Source organism: Camellia sinensis, chromosome 4 (genome assembly GCF_055761805.1).
Source record: "Camellia sinensis isolate YWXY chromosome 4, ASM5576180v1, whole genome shotgun sequence".
Taxonomy (NCBI): domain Eukaryota; kingdom Viridiplantae; phylum Streptophyta; class Magnoliopsida; order Ericales; family Theaceae; genus Camellia; species Camellia sinensis.
In genome coordinates, this window is record NC_138964.1 from 70,081,228 (window position 1) to 70,098,114 (window position 16,887).

General features: G+C 34.3%; 2 protein-coding genes across 3 annotated transcripts; one reads left to right on the top strand and one right to left on the bottom strand.

Moving 5' to 3' along the window:
- The first annotated feature begins 4,532 nt into the window (after window positions 1-4,532).
- LOC114322096 (homeobox protein knotted-1-like 3) lies at window positions 4,533-13,892 on the top strand. Of its 2 annotated transcripts, none has more exons than XM_028269358.2 (6): window positions 4,533-5,537; window positions 7,736-7,856; window positions 11,948-12,141; window positions 13,000-13,131; window positions 13,224-13,360; window positions 13,456-13,892. In XM_028269358.2, the coding sequence occupies exons 1-6, from the start codon at window positions 4,920-4,922 to the stop codon at window positions 13,490-13,492; spliced, it is 1,239 nt and encodes a 412-aa protein (XP_028125159.1). In that variant the 5' UTR covers window positions 4,533-4,919; the 3' UTR covers window positions 13,493-13,892. The 2 variants fall into 2 exon arrangements, with proteins under 2 accessions (XP_028125159.1, XP_028125161.1); XM_028269360.2 differs by having other exon boundaries at window positions 4,542-5,537; window positions 13,464-13,892.
- Window positions 13,893-14,694: 802 nt separating this feature from the next.
- LOC114322097 (uncharacterized) lies at window positions 14,695-15,147 on the bottom strand. Its single transcript, XM_028269361.2, has one exon. It carries the CDS (start codon window positions 15,145-15,147, stop codon window positions 14,695-14,697), a length of 453 nt encoding a protein of 150 aa, XP_028125162.1.
- Between the last annotated feature and the right edge of the window lie 1,740 nt (window positions 15,148-16,887).

Below are 16,887 nucleotides of genomic sequence, written 5' to 3' on the forward strand. Positions count from 1 at the left end.
TTCTCTTTGGGTGTGTTTGATTGGGGGGATAAGGGGGGGACTATCCACTGTTTGGACTCCATGTCCGGCTTCCCTCCTTATCCGTCGTTTGATTTTTTTTTAGTCCGGCGGACTCCATGTCCGGCCGGACTCCATGTCCCCCATATGGGGGACTATCCTATCCTGGGGGGGGGGGTGGGATTGTTTTGGGGGGACTAATCACTGTTTGGATTAGATGCGAAAATGACAATTTTGACCCTCTACTATTTAATTATGTATTATATTTAATAAAATTTAATAAAAATTAAATGTCTCAATTTAAAAATAAAATAATTTTATTTAACTTTTTATTAATGTTTTATTTATTTAATTTTTTAAAATAATTTTTTATAGATATTTTATTGATGTTTTATTTTAAAATTTTGTTAATGTTTTATTTAATTTCATTATTTAAATTTAATAGATGTTTTATTTAAACAATTAAATGTTTAATTTCAACAATAAATAATTTCATTTATTTAAATTATGTTTTATTTAAACATTTAAACATTTGTACATCAACATGTTTATTAAATTATTTCAACATCTGTACATCAACATGTATATTTATTTAACATCTATTAAATTATGTTTTAATACGTCAACATTAGATTACATCTACATTTGTTAATTGTTAATTACATCAACATTTGTTAATTGTTTAAACATAATCTGTACATCAACATTTATTTAATTGTTTAAACATAATCTGTACATCAAAATAATTTCAATGTTAATTGTTTAAATAAAAATTTAAACATTTAACCATTAGTATGTTTAATTTCAACAATAAATTTTTATTTGTTTAAATAAAAATAATCTATACCAGTCAAAAAAATTTATCAATATTAGTATGTTTAAATATCTTTAAACAAAATTTAACCATTAGTATGTTTAATGTTTACTAAAAATAATTAAAATATTAAAGATGTGTTTAATATTGCTATTACTTAGTAAACAATTGAAAAAGGGTAAAATAGTCTTTTGTTCATTTATCCTATCCAGTTCGTCCAACCAAACGTTGGATTCACTGAAAATAGTCCTATCCAGACATCTAATCCCATGAAAAAACAAACACAGGATACATATCCAATCCGACCAAATAGTCCGGGGGATTCACAGTCCCAGGACTCAAGTCTGATGGATTCTGATCCCCCCTTTTCCAGTCCGTCCAATCAAACACACCCTTTGGGTATAAATCCAAAAATTATCAAATTAGTGTCATTAGAACCGGTTATGAGTCTAGTTTCGTACGTTTTTGGCCTTGCATTGATTTCTCGTGTATATTAAGAGAACCGTCAATTTCTTTAAAGTGCTGCAAAAAACAACCTGTTTGGATATAATAAATTGTAGATAATTATTTTGATAAGCAAATCAAGTGAAACCAATTAGGTTTGAAACTTAGGATATATTAGATCATATCTAGAGGTTTTTGGAATTTTTTGAATAGCGTGGAGTGGGTTTTGTAATTTTCAAAGTTAGCGAATAGATTGGGAAAACTTGTTTAAAACACTGTTTTATCTTAAAGTTATTTTTAGTTAAGTTTCGATCGGAACCTATGTCTTGGGTGATTTTAAACCTTGAAGAACATGAACTTAGGTAATATTTAAGAGTAACGGTGAGTTGGGTTGAACCGTGTTAGTGCGCTTTAGTTTGAGGTTACTTAGTTCCTATTTTTTTTAGTATTTTTAAATTAGTTGTGACGTGTAGTTTTTATACTTGGTTCAGGGCACTAGTTGGACTTTTACACTCTATACGAGGATTATATTATTTCATTTTCAGGTGAGTAGTTTCATGCTACATATTTTTATAAATGTTCCCCTACCCTGAACTGTTGGAAAATTAAATTGTTGTTTCATGATTAAACTGTTTTGATAAATTATTATATTATCAATTGAATCAAATTATTTTTGAAACATGTGTGAACTTGGCATACTGTAAACTATTTGTTTTGGTCTCATGTTTATAATGATGAACTATCATGTTTTGCGAAACTGATGTGTATTGATTATTGGGACCATGTGTGTATTTAGTCCAGGAAAATTATTCCACTGTGTGTGGTGACTCTGGCCACTAGGAAACAGACCCGGGTTGGGCCGTGATGACTCTAGTGCTCAACGATTGTAAGGAAAAGACCTTTAAAAACAGCTAGGTGACCTTCAATCGGATCGTCTTTGAGAAAAGGCCAGGTGCCACCCTGAGGATGACTCTTAGCTCGGTATTGGATCCAACGGGGCTTATAGCCTTGAGAACTGTGTGGCAAATTATTTGTTTTTATTGGTACCCAGAAAATTATTGGTGTTCATGTTATAATCTGTTTTAAGTGGAAAATGTTGTTTATCATGTTCTTGCGAGACATGAGTATTTTAAGTGTTGAACTGTGGAACCTTCTTTTTGAAACAGATTGTATTTACCAAACTGTATGCCAATCTAGTTTCTGTGATATATATCTTATTTTGGAATTGAACCCTGTTTTCAAAACTGTATTTACTATCCATGTTGCTACTCACTGAGCTATCAGCTGACTTAGTTGTTTACCATTTCCAGGTGTTAGAAGGACTTAGAGTGGACTCATGGCGTAGCGGGGACTCAATTGCATGGACCTCTAGGGCATTCCTTTAGTTTAGAGTGTTATGTCAAGTTTGTGCATATTTATATTTATTCTTATCGAAGTTCATTTAGGATTATTTTTGATATGTGGGTTGTTTATATCCCATAAGTTTGGATGGTTTTTGATTACGGTTGATTTTGCCGTTTATAATTGTGACATGTCTGGATTGAGTTTTGGTTATTTATTATTGGACTATTGTTCAGTTGTTCAATGTGATTGGATTCGTGTTTAGGCTTACGTGTGCCTTGGGCTAAGTCCCTGTGGGCCACGGCCGGTCATACCCGGATTTGGGGTGTGACATAACGTGGGCGGCAGCAAGGCACTAGTAATTGAAGAGGAGGGATTGGATTTTACGGTGGTGAGATCCTATCATGGTCGCCTCCATGGTTCACGATTTGTTTAGATTGACAATGATGATGGTGGTGGTCAGAGTCAACAGATCAAAGATGAAGAAGATGAACAGGAGAAAGAGAAATATGGCAAAGCTTGTGCTGGACGGTGGTGAACTTCTGCTTAAAAGCCACGTAGGAGGCGGTAAGGAGCTGGTTGTCGAGGAAGAGGGATTGGATTTTATGGTGGTGAGATCCGATCATCGTCACCTTTATGGTTCATGATCTGTTCAAATTGGCAGTGACGAGGTGGTGGTCAGAGTCAAAAGATCAAAGATGAAGAAGAGAGAGAGAGAGAGAGAGAGAGAGAGAGAGAGAGAGAGAGAGAGATGCAATGAGAGAAAAAAGAGAGGTTTGGGAAACAAACCATGTATACAATATATATATATACACATGGGTATTTTTGTCATTTCGATTAAGTATATCTTGATGAATAAAGTATTTTAACATGTGAATTTTTTATCAAACAAAATTTAAACGGGTACTTGGTCTACAAATCTAAATCTAGATCTTTTGCCCAAAAATCCACACTACTATTATGTCCATAAGGACATACGGTTACAAAATGACCAAATTACCCATAGGAACCAATTCACGGAGGTGGACATAAGAAAGAGAAATAAAACCCTAATCTTGTTTGTGTGTGTGTGTGTGTATGTACGCGTGTGCCTACGTGTGTGTGTATATATATTATGTATCAAATTTTGATCAAATAAGAATGAAAATATGATTAGATAAGAAAAATATGCTTTTTAAATTTCAATAGATAGGAAAAATAGGCTTCATAAATTTTAACAGATAAGGAAAATAAGATTGGTGAATTTCAATAGGTAAATACAAGTTTGAAAGGATAAGTTCGAAAATTTGAACAAATAAAAAAAGAAAAGAAAGGATTTTGAATAGATAAAATAAATATTAACAGATAGGTTCAAAAACATTAAACAAATAATAAAAAATTCAACAGATAGATTAAAGAGTAAAATTAAAAATAAAATATAATTCAAAATAATAAAATAAATTTCACACTACAATATTTAATAAAGAATGAATTTCTTAATAAAAAAGAAATCATGAGATCTAATATCTTACATTCTTTTTAAAAATAATAAAATAAATTTCACACTACAATATTTAATAAAGAATGAATTTCTTAATAAAAAAGAAACCATGAGAGCTAATATCTTACATTCTTTTTAAATTAAAAATTTTATTAATTTTTTAAATTTAAATTTATGACCTCAACACTAATAAAAATATACAAAGAATGTTGGTTTTCGTTTTAGATGTGAGTTGACTTTTTAATTATTTTAATATAGGTTAAAAAATCTCATTTGTAATAAATTTTTTAATTTTTTTAAATTTTTATAAAAGAAATAATTATAATTTAAATATAATATTTTATTTTATTAAATTAAAAATTTTATTTTATTTTTTTTAATTAAAATAATCCAAAGCCAACTCAAACCTTCATGGAAATCATAGCTTAGTATGAAAAATGGTCTGCCGCAAAACAGAGAGTTTCATACACGCGAGTCTACTTTCGGGCGCAGCAAGGCCAAGCCTCAAATCAACTACAATGATCCATTTTTGTCTCATTCACCCCATCTCCACGAACATCGAGCCACAACTTTTACCACGTGTCATTCCATCCATCCGTCCATTCACTTCCCTCCCCTTCCCTCGATTCTAGTTTCATACCTTCAAAACCAAAAGTCTTCCCCCACCAAGAACTTTCTCACACCTTTTCTCTCCTCTCTCGCCGTAAGCAATCTACCGACACCTCTCTCTCTCTCTCTCTCTTTAGATATATCAGTAATGTTGTGTGTATGTACGTGTGATAATCTCCTCCCTCTGTGTTTCTCTCTAGAATGAGATTAGAGCCGTGAAAACAACTTTTGACAATGGCGTTCCACGACCATCTCTCCCAAGAAATGGCTCTCCAGCACTTCGCCGACCAACACCTGGCAGACAACACGGCGGTTCTACGCGGGATGTTGCCGGACCAACTCCACCACTCCTCCTCCGATGCTCCCGGAAAGCACTCCGCCGGAGCTCCCACGTGGCTCAACAGCTCGATTCTTCGGCAACAGAGCCACAACCACCACTACGGCGGCGGCGACGGGAGCTTCCTCCACCTGCAGACGACAATCACCAATTCGGACTCGTCGGCGTCGAACCAGTGGCTATCGCGGTCGATTCACGGCGAGAACGACGACGTTCCGGAGATTGCTGCGGCGGCGATGAATCAGGAGAAGAAGGCGAGTCGACAGAGCGAGAGTGATGGTAGTGGTGAAGAGACAAATTGGCAAAGCGCCAAGTGCAAAGCGGACATATTGAACCATCCTCTGTACGAGCAGTTGCTATCTGCACATGTTCAGTGTCTTCGTATCGCCACTCCGATCAATGAGCTGCCGAGAATCGATGCTCAGCTTGCTCTGTCTCAGCATGCGGTGGCCAAATACTCGGTTCTCGGACATGGTAATCAGCCTCTGGATGACAAGGACCTAGACCAATTCATGGTAACTCCTTCTCTCATTCCTAATTTGTGTCCTTTTGTGCATGCATATCTATTCAAAATCATTTTTTGTTTTAATTTATTAATTTTTGGAATTAATTGACCCTTTTAACAATTGTGCTTTTCGTTCAAGCAGACAATTAAGGGAAGTTTCTAGCAAGAATGAAGAAGAATGTGTTGAAATGTTTTACAATTGTGCTTTTTTGAAGATATTTAATTAAGTTAGAACTGTACTGAATATAATTTTGTAATGGAGTTTAGCTTTTATGATGCAAATCGGAATGTCCAATTGTCGCATCATGAGAGGAATCATTTTGTTTGGTACACTAATTATTGAGACTTTGGGAGAGTGCTCTGGGGAATCTCTTTCGTTTGTACTTATCCACTTGTTGCATGGTTTGGTCTTTGTTGTGTTCTAGAAAAAAAAAAGTTGCTCTTGTTCCAAAAATGAATCAGAAAAATTTTCGGACAAAACTTTCATGCACTTGGAAGGAATCCATCCACTCCTTCACATCCAATATGGAATGAGCACCAAATGGAGCTTTAATTTTGGAGCACAAGTCATCCTTAGTTAAATGTTGGAGCTATTGATTTATGAAAGATAAAGATGATGTTAAGTCAGTTATTAGTAGTAGTTCAAAGTTAATGTTCCCTCTGTGACTTTAATTATATTCTTAGGTCAAGTTTGGCATGATTGAAAAAAGACAAAAAGTCAAAAAGTTACTATCCTATTTAAGTCACATCATCTTATTTAAGTCACATCACCTCTCTAACACATCACTTCGAACCCAACCCAAACCCAACCCATATTTCATAAAAAGTCAAAAAGGGCACTTATTTAGTCTTCCCAAACTAAGCCTTAATTACTTGTAAATTGTTATGCATAGATTTTGAAGCTTTAAGGTGACAAAAAGGCCTTCTCAATGCTGATTCATACTTTCCACTTGGTGATTAGTATGCTTTCTCGGAGAATTTTATAATTCCTTGTGTGCTCAAAAAATGCCTAAGAATACTCCAGCTTCCTAGTTGATAAAGTCAACAACTTTTCTAAGCTAACTTACTTGAGATCTTAGTTACACTTTCCTCAAAATGTCATCCAAATTTTGTTAATGTTTTGCAGAATGCAATTAATTATTATTTTGCAGCTATGAAGCATGGACACTTCAGAATAGGCACCATAGTAGCATCAGACACAGGGACACGCTAGGGATACTACAGGACACGCTAAATGGCGTGTCTCCTTAATTTTATTTTATTTTTTAATTTTTTGTAGGGGACACGCCATTTTTTTATTTTTATTATTATTTTTTTGGTAGGGGACACGTTAGGGACGTGCGCATGTTCAAATATGGATAATCTATTAATTTTTATTAAAATGTAGGTGTTTATATATATATATTGAATTAATGGTAGTTTTTATTAATTTTGATTATTTGGTAACATGATATTAATCTACATAGAAAATATATATAATAAAAATAATAATAATTTGCCGGGTCCCCCACCGTGTCTCCCACCGCGTCTATGTCCCCATTTTTTTGAAATCACCATGTCCCGTGTCCGTATCCGTATCTATGTCCATTCATAGTTTTGTAGTTTCTCCAAATTTTATTAAAATTAAAAAGAAATAATCTTTCTTTACTTCAAAGTTTTAAATTCCGTTAATAGTATTCTTGTTGATTTAAATCTTCCTTTGAATTTGTTTGGATTTTTCTATTGATTGAAAATGATAACATTCTTTAGAACAATAATCAACGGAAAAATTCAGTAAAATTTTCTCTTTTTTTTTTTTCTTTTTTTTTATCAGCAAAATTTCCCAGAAATTAATGGTTGTTATTGTTGGCCATGTAGCGATAAGGCTGTTAGTTCTTTCTGAAATTGTGTGATACCTGTTGTGCATATTAGTCGAATTATTTCCATTTTTATGCTTTGCTTCCCTGCTAAAGCTGTGAATCAGTTGGGTCATTTAGTTATTGAGGAAATAGTTTGACAGATTTCATCTGAAAGCTTTGTAGTCCTTACCATCATATTATGCAGCAAAATATGTCTATTATTTTCATGTACAAACACATTTGTTGATCAGTTTGATATCATGAATTTTGTAGAAATTCAGCTGTGTTGATAATTTTTTTGGGCATGATCAATTTTTCCATATTCATCTGAATCTTCCATTTTCTTTTTCCTCTGTTCTTCCTGATGTAGACACATTATGTTCTGTTACTCTCTTCCTTCAAAGAACAATTGCAACAACATGTCCGTGTTCATGCAATGGAAGCAGTGATGGCTTGTTGGGACCTTGAGCAATCTCTACGAAGCTTAACAGGTGATCTCTTATTGGTTTTTACTTTGTTTTACTATACACATTATGATTGGTAATTGCATATGTCTGGTACGATAACTCTAGTAAATAATTGAGATTCTAACATTTGTCATATACTTTTGTTTGATTTGCGAATTAATTATAACAGCTTGTCCTACCTTTTTCATTATGTTCGCTGCTCTCATACCTTTGCATTGTGTCCGCTGCATTCAATCCTTTTTGTCCGGATCTTTTTACTTTGAGACTGTGTCAGATTTGCAAAGTTTTTAAAATTTGCAATTCCCTTGGTTTTTTATTTTTTATTTTTCGTTCTAGTTACATGTTTTGTTTTCGAACCATGATGTGAAGTTAATCGCTAAATAGACTATACACAAATTAACAAGCAGTGGTCTTCCACAAAAGTTAGGAGAATCAGTGTCATATCAACTCTGGTTGTTGCTTTGAGGGGTTTAAGTTAAGTTAAATGTTAAAATATCTCGTCAAATGTGAAGGCCAAAGCCAACATATGGAGCATCCCAATAGTTGTCGAACAAACAATGCCATAGGACTCCTAATAGTGGACTGATTAGTTCATGTTGTTCCAAGTCAAATTTAGTTGTAAAATGAAGTTTAAACATTAATTAATGAGCGCACCAAATAATAATAATAATAATACAAATAAAATAAAAAAACACAATTAGTGATGTGCCTTAGTTTGGTAAGGAGTTGAATAATGTTCAAATTAGACTAAAAATTTATGTTTAGTTTCAATTTCTTATGGTTTTATGGACTAACTTGTTCATGTACTTAGTGAATTTTGGTTAGATTACAAATTTATTGAGTTTAGTTTCAATTTCTTATGGTTTTATGGACTTATTTATTCATTTACTTGGTGAATTTTGGCATAATTATAAATGAGGGTACTATTGAGTCCGTATTGAAGGAAATAAGTTTACCAACTGGGGCATATCCAGTTTGACAAGATCCTTCCACTTTACTAGAAGGCTAAAAAGTACGGACACGGACACGGACACGGACACGGACACGAATGCAGGCATGGGACACAATCACTTAAAAAAAAAAAATGGGGACAACACATGGTGGGACACGACAATGAAATATTTTTTTATAAATATATTTATTTGCTATGTAGATTAGTATTACATCCACAAAAAAATGTATATTTGCTATGATTGTATATATAATGTGCAGTATAGATTTATCAGGTTTTCATTGATTGTGAAATTACTTATATGAAACAAGATTGAAGATTTTGATGGTTTGGACAATTCGGGAAACTTGGGTTTGCTCAAGTTTGATTTGTTGGTCTTTGGCTGGGCTTGGGTTGATAAGATTGGGTTGAAGGTCGAGCTTGGGAACCTCTTTCAGCACAATTTGGTCTAGACTTGGGCAATCCCCAAACCCGCCTGAGTTGCACCCTATATTGAACCCATAAAAAACTAGGTAGAAAATAGAAATTTAATATAATAAAGATAAATGATGTTTCTTTTAAAATATAAAAAAATAAGACAAAAGTGTTTTTCAATCAGGCCGAACCGCTTTGATCTTGGGTCCATCTAGATCATGATTGCAACCAAAGACATTTTAAAGTCTTGTTTGGATACGAGTAGTCTCAAACATGTTTGTTATGGTTTATTGTCATGGCCGAAAACAGGCCTTTTGGCTCAATTTTTGTGTCTAAACTCAAATCCAGTAGTGTATAAATTATTTGTTTCATTCACTTGAATTAGATCCCCGAGAGCAGTTTAATATCTTGTAACAAAAGGAGTATGAGCCATTTTTGCTTCCTAGTTTATCTAGATTTGGGTCTCCTTTGTATGGGGTTCTTGGAGAATATGGTTCATGAATGTTCAAATGTTTTCAACCTTGGTGAAAAAAAAGTTGTTAACATGGCCAAATGTGAAGTTATAGATTAATTAATCGTGTCATGCATTGAATTGTGATACGATATGAAATCGTAAGGCACATAAACATATCTCACTATGCAAGGTACTAACGATACATATCTTTTTTCATATGATACAATACAAATCATATGATGTGTGGTGTGTATTGTATGATTCCAACAACGAACCAGTTAGAGCAAGGGTATGGATTGTGTATTTAGTGTCATTCCAATGAAAATTAGTGTAACTCTGTAATTCTTACATGTGAAAATACAATTGTACTGCATCATTTATGTACAATTGTAAAAGTATGTATTTGATTGCATTTAGGTTGTCCAAGGCTTGAACCCATCCCAGACCAATTTTAGCTCCAACCAAGTTTACAATTCTCAAACCATAATGTCCCCCATCTATTAGGAAGTGTTCGAAGTTCAACACAATCAAGTTGCAGTCCCACCTGCCTACAAAATTCAGCTGTGTTGACTTGTTGATACTTCTTTCATTTGTTTGAAAAATAATGACTCCTCTTCAGCATTTCATTCGTTAGTCTAGATTGCTGTCTGCTTTTACAAGAAGTTTGTTTGTTTGTTTTTCACTTTTGCTAATTTCATGGTAAACTGCCTATTGCCTTGCCTGCTGTCAAAAATGTTTTTCTGATGCATTATTTTATGACATTTTTTCCCCCGTCCCTTCATAATTGATATGAATATTACACTTGGGTTGGGTTCACGTATGACAAGGAAAGCAACAAAATTTGGAGACATAGTGGGTGTTTGGAAAGTGAGTTTTTATGTAGGTTTTTTTAGTTGTAAGATTTTGTTGAAGAAAATTTTTTTGATGTTTGGGAAGATAGTTGAGTTTTTTTTTGGTTGGGTGTGATGTTTGTAAGAAAAAAAGTGAAATGATTATGGTGTTGGATGTGATATTTTGTTTGGATTTGTTTTTTTTGGTTTTGCAAAAAGTTTGTCTTTTAGTGAAAAAAAAAAAAAAAAAAACCAACACACAAACTTCCCAAACACCACCGTATATTTGGTTTCTATTTCTGACCCCATTTCTGATTGTTTTCTATATTATGATCGTGTCAAATCCTGTTTTTCAGTCCACTAAAACCTTGCGGAGATGCTTTTGGTTTCTGCCAATAAACCATTTATGCAGTTTCTATTCATCATTTCATTTTCCTTGGTTTGGGTTTCTAGTTACTATTATTATGGTTATTGTTGTTGGTTTCCAACTGTCTGGATAAGAAAATTCATTCTTCCATTTGCAAGACTTGAATATATTGGTCATAACCTATGAAGGATGGGTACTTCAAAAAACATGTTGTACCCGTATTGGGTACTTACCGGCGTATGGTACCTCATATTGTACTTCTACATATATACTAGGTACACGAAACACGTATCCAAATTTTTTTTTCTTAATTTTTGGCGTATCCAGACGTATCTAGTATATACCCAAGACGTACTGTACCACTATAGAGATAAAATTCCTTTCACTAAACTTCTTTTTTATTTTTAGTTTATACTTAGTATGATTTTAAAATTAAACTATGGCTTGTAAGTTATTTAATATATTGACATTTAATTTTGATTTATATTTTTACTTTTGACATTAAGGCCTCGTTTGGGAACCCTCCTTTTTAGCAAAAAAGTCAAAAAGTTATTAAATTAGCCAAAAAGCCAACAACCCATACCAAAAAGTCAAAGATTCTCTTTTCTCTCTACTTTTTGCACATCTTTTCGTAAAAAGCCAAAAATTCATCCCAAACATACTAGTTTTTTTTAGCTCATATTTTAGCCAAATAGCCAAAAAGTTACTAAATTAGTCTGTTCCCAAACGAGACCTAAATGTTAATTATAGGTTGGATCTTAACAAATTAAATCATTTAATTAATTTTTGCATTATTCTAAATTAAAAATAAATATTTTTTTACAAGTGTACCAAACTGTACCCGTACGCCACTTTTTTTTGAATTTTGCTGTACCGACGTATCCATATCATATCAATACCCGTACTAGTACCCGTACCCGTACTTCACAGGGCATAACTCATGAAAGTTGGAATGAATCTTGGACTCCCCCTTTTGGTTTGCCTGATGAAAGCAGATAAAATTTATGTTGCTTTACCTCCATTTTCATTTTCAGAAATCTACATTTGTCTGATTTTTGTGGCTCAACTTTTATAACTAATCAAGATGGATAAAAACAGGTGTAGCACCTGTTGAAGGCACAGGTGCAACAATGTCAGATGATGATGATGACCAAGCAGATAGTGACACCAACTTGTTTGATGGAAGCCTAGATGGGCCAGATAGCATGGGGTTTGGTCCTCTTGTCCCGACTGAAACCGAAAGGTCCTTGATGGAACGTGTGAGGCAAGAGTTGAAGCACGAGCTGAAACAGGTAAAAGATGTTGATGTATCATTACGTTGCTTTAGGTTCTGTTTGTTTCGCCGTAAAATGTTTTACCTTTTAAAATATTTTCATGTAAAACTTTTTACAAGAAAAAATTCTACATTCTTCTTATTTTCTTTTTTTGCATGTAAAATATATATATATATATATATATTTTATAAAATAATTAAACTTGTGTAGCTGAAATTGCCTTTTGCCTCCGATCACACCATACGACATCTTTTGAACCCACCACAACGCTCACATACCCAAAAGTCCCTCAAACTCAATTCACACCTCTGCACACACAAGAGCACCATTATCATCCCATCAAAAAAAGAACACCAGTGCCAACTCACATTCACTAACAGCATTCACGGTTGGTAAAATGATTTACTAAAATTAGATTGGCAAGTCATTTTCCTTGATTTGGTGGTAAATATTACACTTGTAAAATGTCTCCCAACCAACCCCAAAAAATTCTGAAAATATTTTCAATCAATCGGAGCCCCTAGGTTGTGTTTGGTTAAATTTTCAAATCAACTTATGCAATGAAAAATCCAAAAACTATGTTTGGTTTACAAATTTTTGAAAATTGTTCTCTCTCTCTCTCTCTCTCTCTCTTTTACACATCAATCAATCACTTTTTCTCTCTTCTCTCTCATTCGCACATTCTCTCACATTCTACTCATCAATCAATCAATTTTTCTCTCACACCTATCTGTTCAACTACCAAAAAAAAAAAAAAAAAAACTACAAATCATTCCAAAATTATTTTCAAAATATACAACCAAACAAGTTTTGAAATTTTGCAAACTCTTTTCAAAAAACTGTCTTTCAAAATTGATTCTCAAAACTAATCACCAGGGTTACAAGGAGAAGATTGTGGACATCAGAGAGGAAATTTTGCGTAAAAGAAGAGCCGGAAAGCTGCCAGGTGACACCACCTCCCTCTTGAAAGCTTGGTGGCAATCACATTCCAAGTGGCCTTATCCAACAGTAAGTGTTACAGGAGCTCTGCCGCTATCAGTTCATTATAATATTTTTTCTATGCCACTCCCAACTTATATTTTTGTCAAAATACCATTCAGGAGGAAGATAAGGCCAGATTGGTGCAGGAAACGGGTTTGCAATTAAAGCAGATTAACAATTGGTTCATCAACCAGAGGAAAAGGAACTGGCACAATAACCCGTCATCTTCTACAGCTCCAAAGAGCAAACGCAAGAGGTAGGCTGATCATGGCTGTGTATTGTATAAAATGGCATTTGCTCAAAATGCTCTTTTTGCCAACTTTGATTTGGGGGACAAAAAAAAAAAAAAAGTAATGCAGGTGAGACCAGCAATGAACGCTTCATGTAAATGGACGACTTCAAGCCCAAAACCAGGCATCATGTCTTCTTTTGGCTAAAATTAGTTGGATTAAAGCATCACACACTTGGAGCTCGTATGGTGGTATAGAAGATTACAGCAAATTTGAAGAAATTGTTGTCTAATAAAATGAAATTGCTGTTTGATTCCTGCACGTGGTTGACCCAGGCACTGAACAATGCCTGTTGGTAGGTATTCTTGAAGACACATTATACATAACAAGTTTGTAGTACTATCTCATTTATTAGTAGATTTAAATGTTTAGCATATCAAATTCTGAAATAGAAACCACTCAAACTATCAGTTATTTTGTAACACATGCTGGTGGATTTGTATATTTTGGGCTTAGCGTTTTATTTGTGTGAATAAGAATGGCTACATGTTTTGGGTATATAATATATCTCTTCTGGTATTGTTTGAACTGTTCTTTCTTTCTGTGGCTTGTCCAGAGTATAGTTCCTATGAATATAAAATTGATAACTGGAAATTCACATACAAAATGACGTAGTGGATCAGTTGATCATGCTTGCCACAAATATATTAGCTGACTTTTCATTGTTTTTTAATCTGATGACCATAACTATCGTTTGATTCATAGGGGTAAAAAAATTGAAAATAGGGAAGGATGTTCAACCTATTCGATTTATGACTTGGTGTATATATCTTATCATTAGAGAAAGTTGGATTAGGTCGAACAAGTACACCTCTGTGGCTTTTAGAGATAATGGACTGGTCTTTGGTGGCGGAGAAGTTGGCTTCTTAAATTTTATCTTCTTTATGAGGAAAGGTTGAAGGGAGGGACTTTGGCCCTCCGACCATCCAAGAGGGTGGCTTAATTTTCCCTCAAGGACCAGCATGTATCTTTGTCTTTTATTCAATAGTTGTAGAACACCAACATATGGTGGAGACTAGTGAGAATATTTCACGGGATAGGTTGAGTTGATCTGATCCATCTTGGTCAACTCCCCATTGATCCTTTTTTCTGTAGCTGCATATGGGTTAGAATGGGAGTACTGAATGGCAATAGGATTAAATAGTCGTACAGGTTTAATTTGGCAAAATTGCATTAGACATTCTTTTCAAGAAAAACAAATATGGAATTATATGAAGTTTTTACCATTTATAATCCAATATATATAAGTGTTCTCTCTATGATTGTAATCACATCAGTTGAAGAGCATATACCACAATCATCACAAACAAGCTTGCAGTTCATTACTGGAAAAATGACTGGCAAACCTCGATGAGAAACCAAGCAACAAGCCATCACCTTCCCCATCAAGGCCGTGGTCAAAGTTGAGATCATAGCTCTGCGGATCATATTGAAACTGTGTCCTCCTTTTCTTCTTGTTGAAGTACTTGCTGAGCCTTCTGACAAACTTCTTCCACTTAGGGCCTGCTAATAGCTCTGAGGCCTCCTTCAATCTTTTAAGGTTGTTCACCAACCATGTTTCCTTGTGCTCTCCTTCCTGTTCCAACAAACGCCTAGCTTCTCCATCGTTGCTTCGCTGCCGTTCAAAGCAGAACAGCCTAAAACAACCACAACCACTGGCCAAAAAGCCCGAAATAGTCTCTGGGTAGCCATTGTCGGTATCACTGCCTTCTTGTTCATGCTCCTTTGTAGGCGAACTACTACTTTTCGTCATGAAGGTTTGTTTCTCTCGAGGCTTAGATAGAGAGAGAGAGAGAGAGAGAGAGAGATGTTAATTGTTTGTGGGTACTTGTTAAGTGGACACCTTTTATATGAGAGATGTTATTTGTTTATTGTGGGAACGTGATAAGATGGGCACATTTTGTTTGTGGGAAATTGGTAAGAGAGAGAGATGTGAATTGTTTTGGGATTTTATATGGAGAAGGGACGGCAAGAAATTTCAAAGTGCGCGAGAGAGAGAGAGGAGTTTGAAGAGTTCTGATTGACAAGAGGACTCCATGTTGTTTGCTTCATGATAATGAAGTGGTAATAAGAAGTGAGTTTTTTTTTTTTTTTTTTTTTTTTTAATTAATTAATTTTTTGTTTTAAACAAAAATTAAAACGGTACAGAAACTAGGGAGAAAATCAAAATCTTTTGACCTAAGGTGGAATCTATCAAAATGTGTGCAGGATGCCTTTTGAGGTTATCGAGCGTGCCCAACAATTTGGACTCTCAATCTCCTGATTTAGTTTTACAAGTACAATGTGAAACATAAATGACAGGCCAGATCCAGCAATTTGTACAAAAAATTCATTTTATTGCAAAATCTTTACCTGAAAATGGACTACATCACCAAATCTCAAAGTCGCTACGTATGTTGTGTTTGGTTGGAGGATTTGAGAAGGGATTTGGAAAGTGAAATGGAAAATGTAAGTGAAATGTGAATAAAATATACCTATATTTCACCTAATTTCATACATATTTTCCTTTTCCTTTTCCAAATCCATCTCCAAATCCCCCAACCAAACACAGCGTTAATCTTTTGAGAAAACTAGGAAACCTGTGTCTCGGTCAAGGAACTTAGGTATGATGGGGAAAGGTCATAAACGGAGTTTTATAGTCTACTAGGTCAAAAGATCGGCCTCTACTAGGTCATGATGTGAGTTTTATAGTCATCATATACTCATGTTCTGGTTATAATAATGGTAGCATTACTATCTGAGGCAAACAAGTATAGATTGTGTCAGTGGTCTTGGTTATATTGTGATTTCATGCATTTTGAAAAATCTTTTTGCACAACTCCCAATAATAAGGAGTTTAGAAGCTTAAGAATCAACCGCATTTGAACACAAGCAGCACAACCTCCATCCACTGGCATTCACATAGATATTCTATTTAAGTATGTAGCCACATGGTATAATGCCGGATATAAAGTAACATTCATATGCAAGATGCTAAAACTAAAAATGCTCACCTAGTATTCCTCCGTGGTAAGACAAAAGAATGTGTTAGAAATATATGTGTGACACTATATACAAATAGCTAATGCAATACAACCACAAAATGCACCTAAGGACTCGGCTACTAACACGTGTCATGCGTATCATTTCAAGGCATGAGATAGTGCATATAATCATTTGGAAACGATAACTTCTACAAATGTAAATGAGTCGAACCCAGATGCATGAAAAATGAATGCAAGTCATGAATATGATAAATAAAACATGATGTTGCATATACAAAAAGCGTATAAATAAAAGAGATAGAAAGACATGGGGTTGGAAGTTATTACAACAACTGAATAAATGAGGCGTGGGGTTGGAAGGTTATTACAACAATTGAATGAATAGAAGACGTGGGGTTAGAAGTTATTACAACACTTGAACTGATTTAGCCAAACCAAAGCTGAATCTAACAGATCATAATGAAATGAAAGCTGAATCTAACAAATCATATTGAAATGAAAAGCAAACT

What these genes read in the sequence shown, in the direction of transcription:
- LOC114322096 (XM_028269358.2), top strand. Translation starts at nt 4,920, where the DNA reads ATGGCGTTCCACGACCATCTCTCCCAAGAAATGGCTCTCCAGCACTTC. An exon ending in ATCTCTACGAAGCTTAACAG is followed by an intron (nt 7,857 to 11,947) that starts GTGATCTCTTAT and finishes GGATAAAAACAG; the next exon opens with GTGTAGCACCTGTTGAAGGC. An exon ending in CCAAGTGGCCTTATCCAACA is followed by an intron (nt 13,132 to 13,223) that starts GTAAGTGTTACA and finishes AATACCATTCAG; the next exon opens with GAGGAAGATAAGGCCAGATT.
- LOC114322097 (XM_028269361.2), bottom strand. Translation starts at nt 15,147, where the DNA reads ATGACGAAAAGTAGTAGTTCGCCTACAAAGGAGCATGAACAAGAAGGC.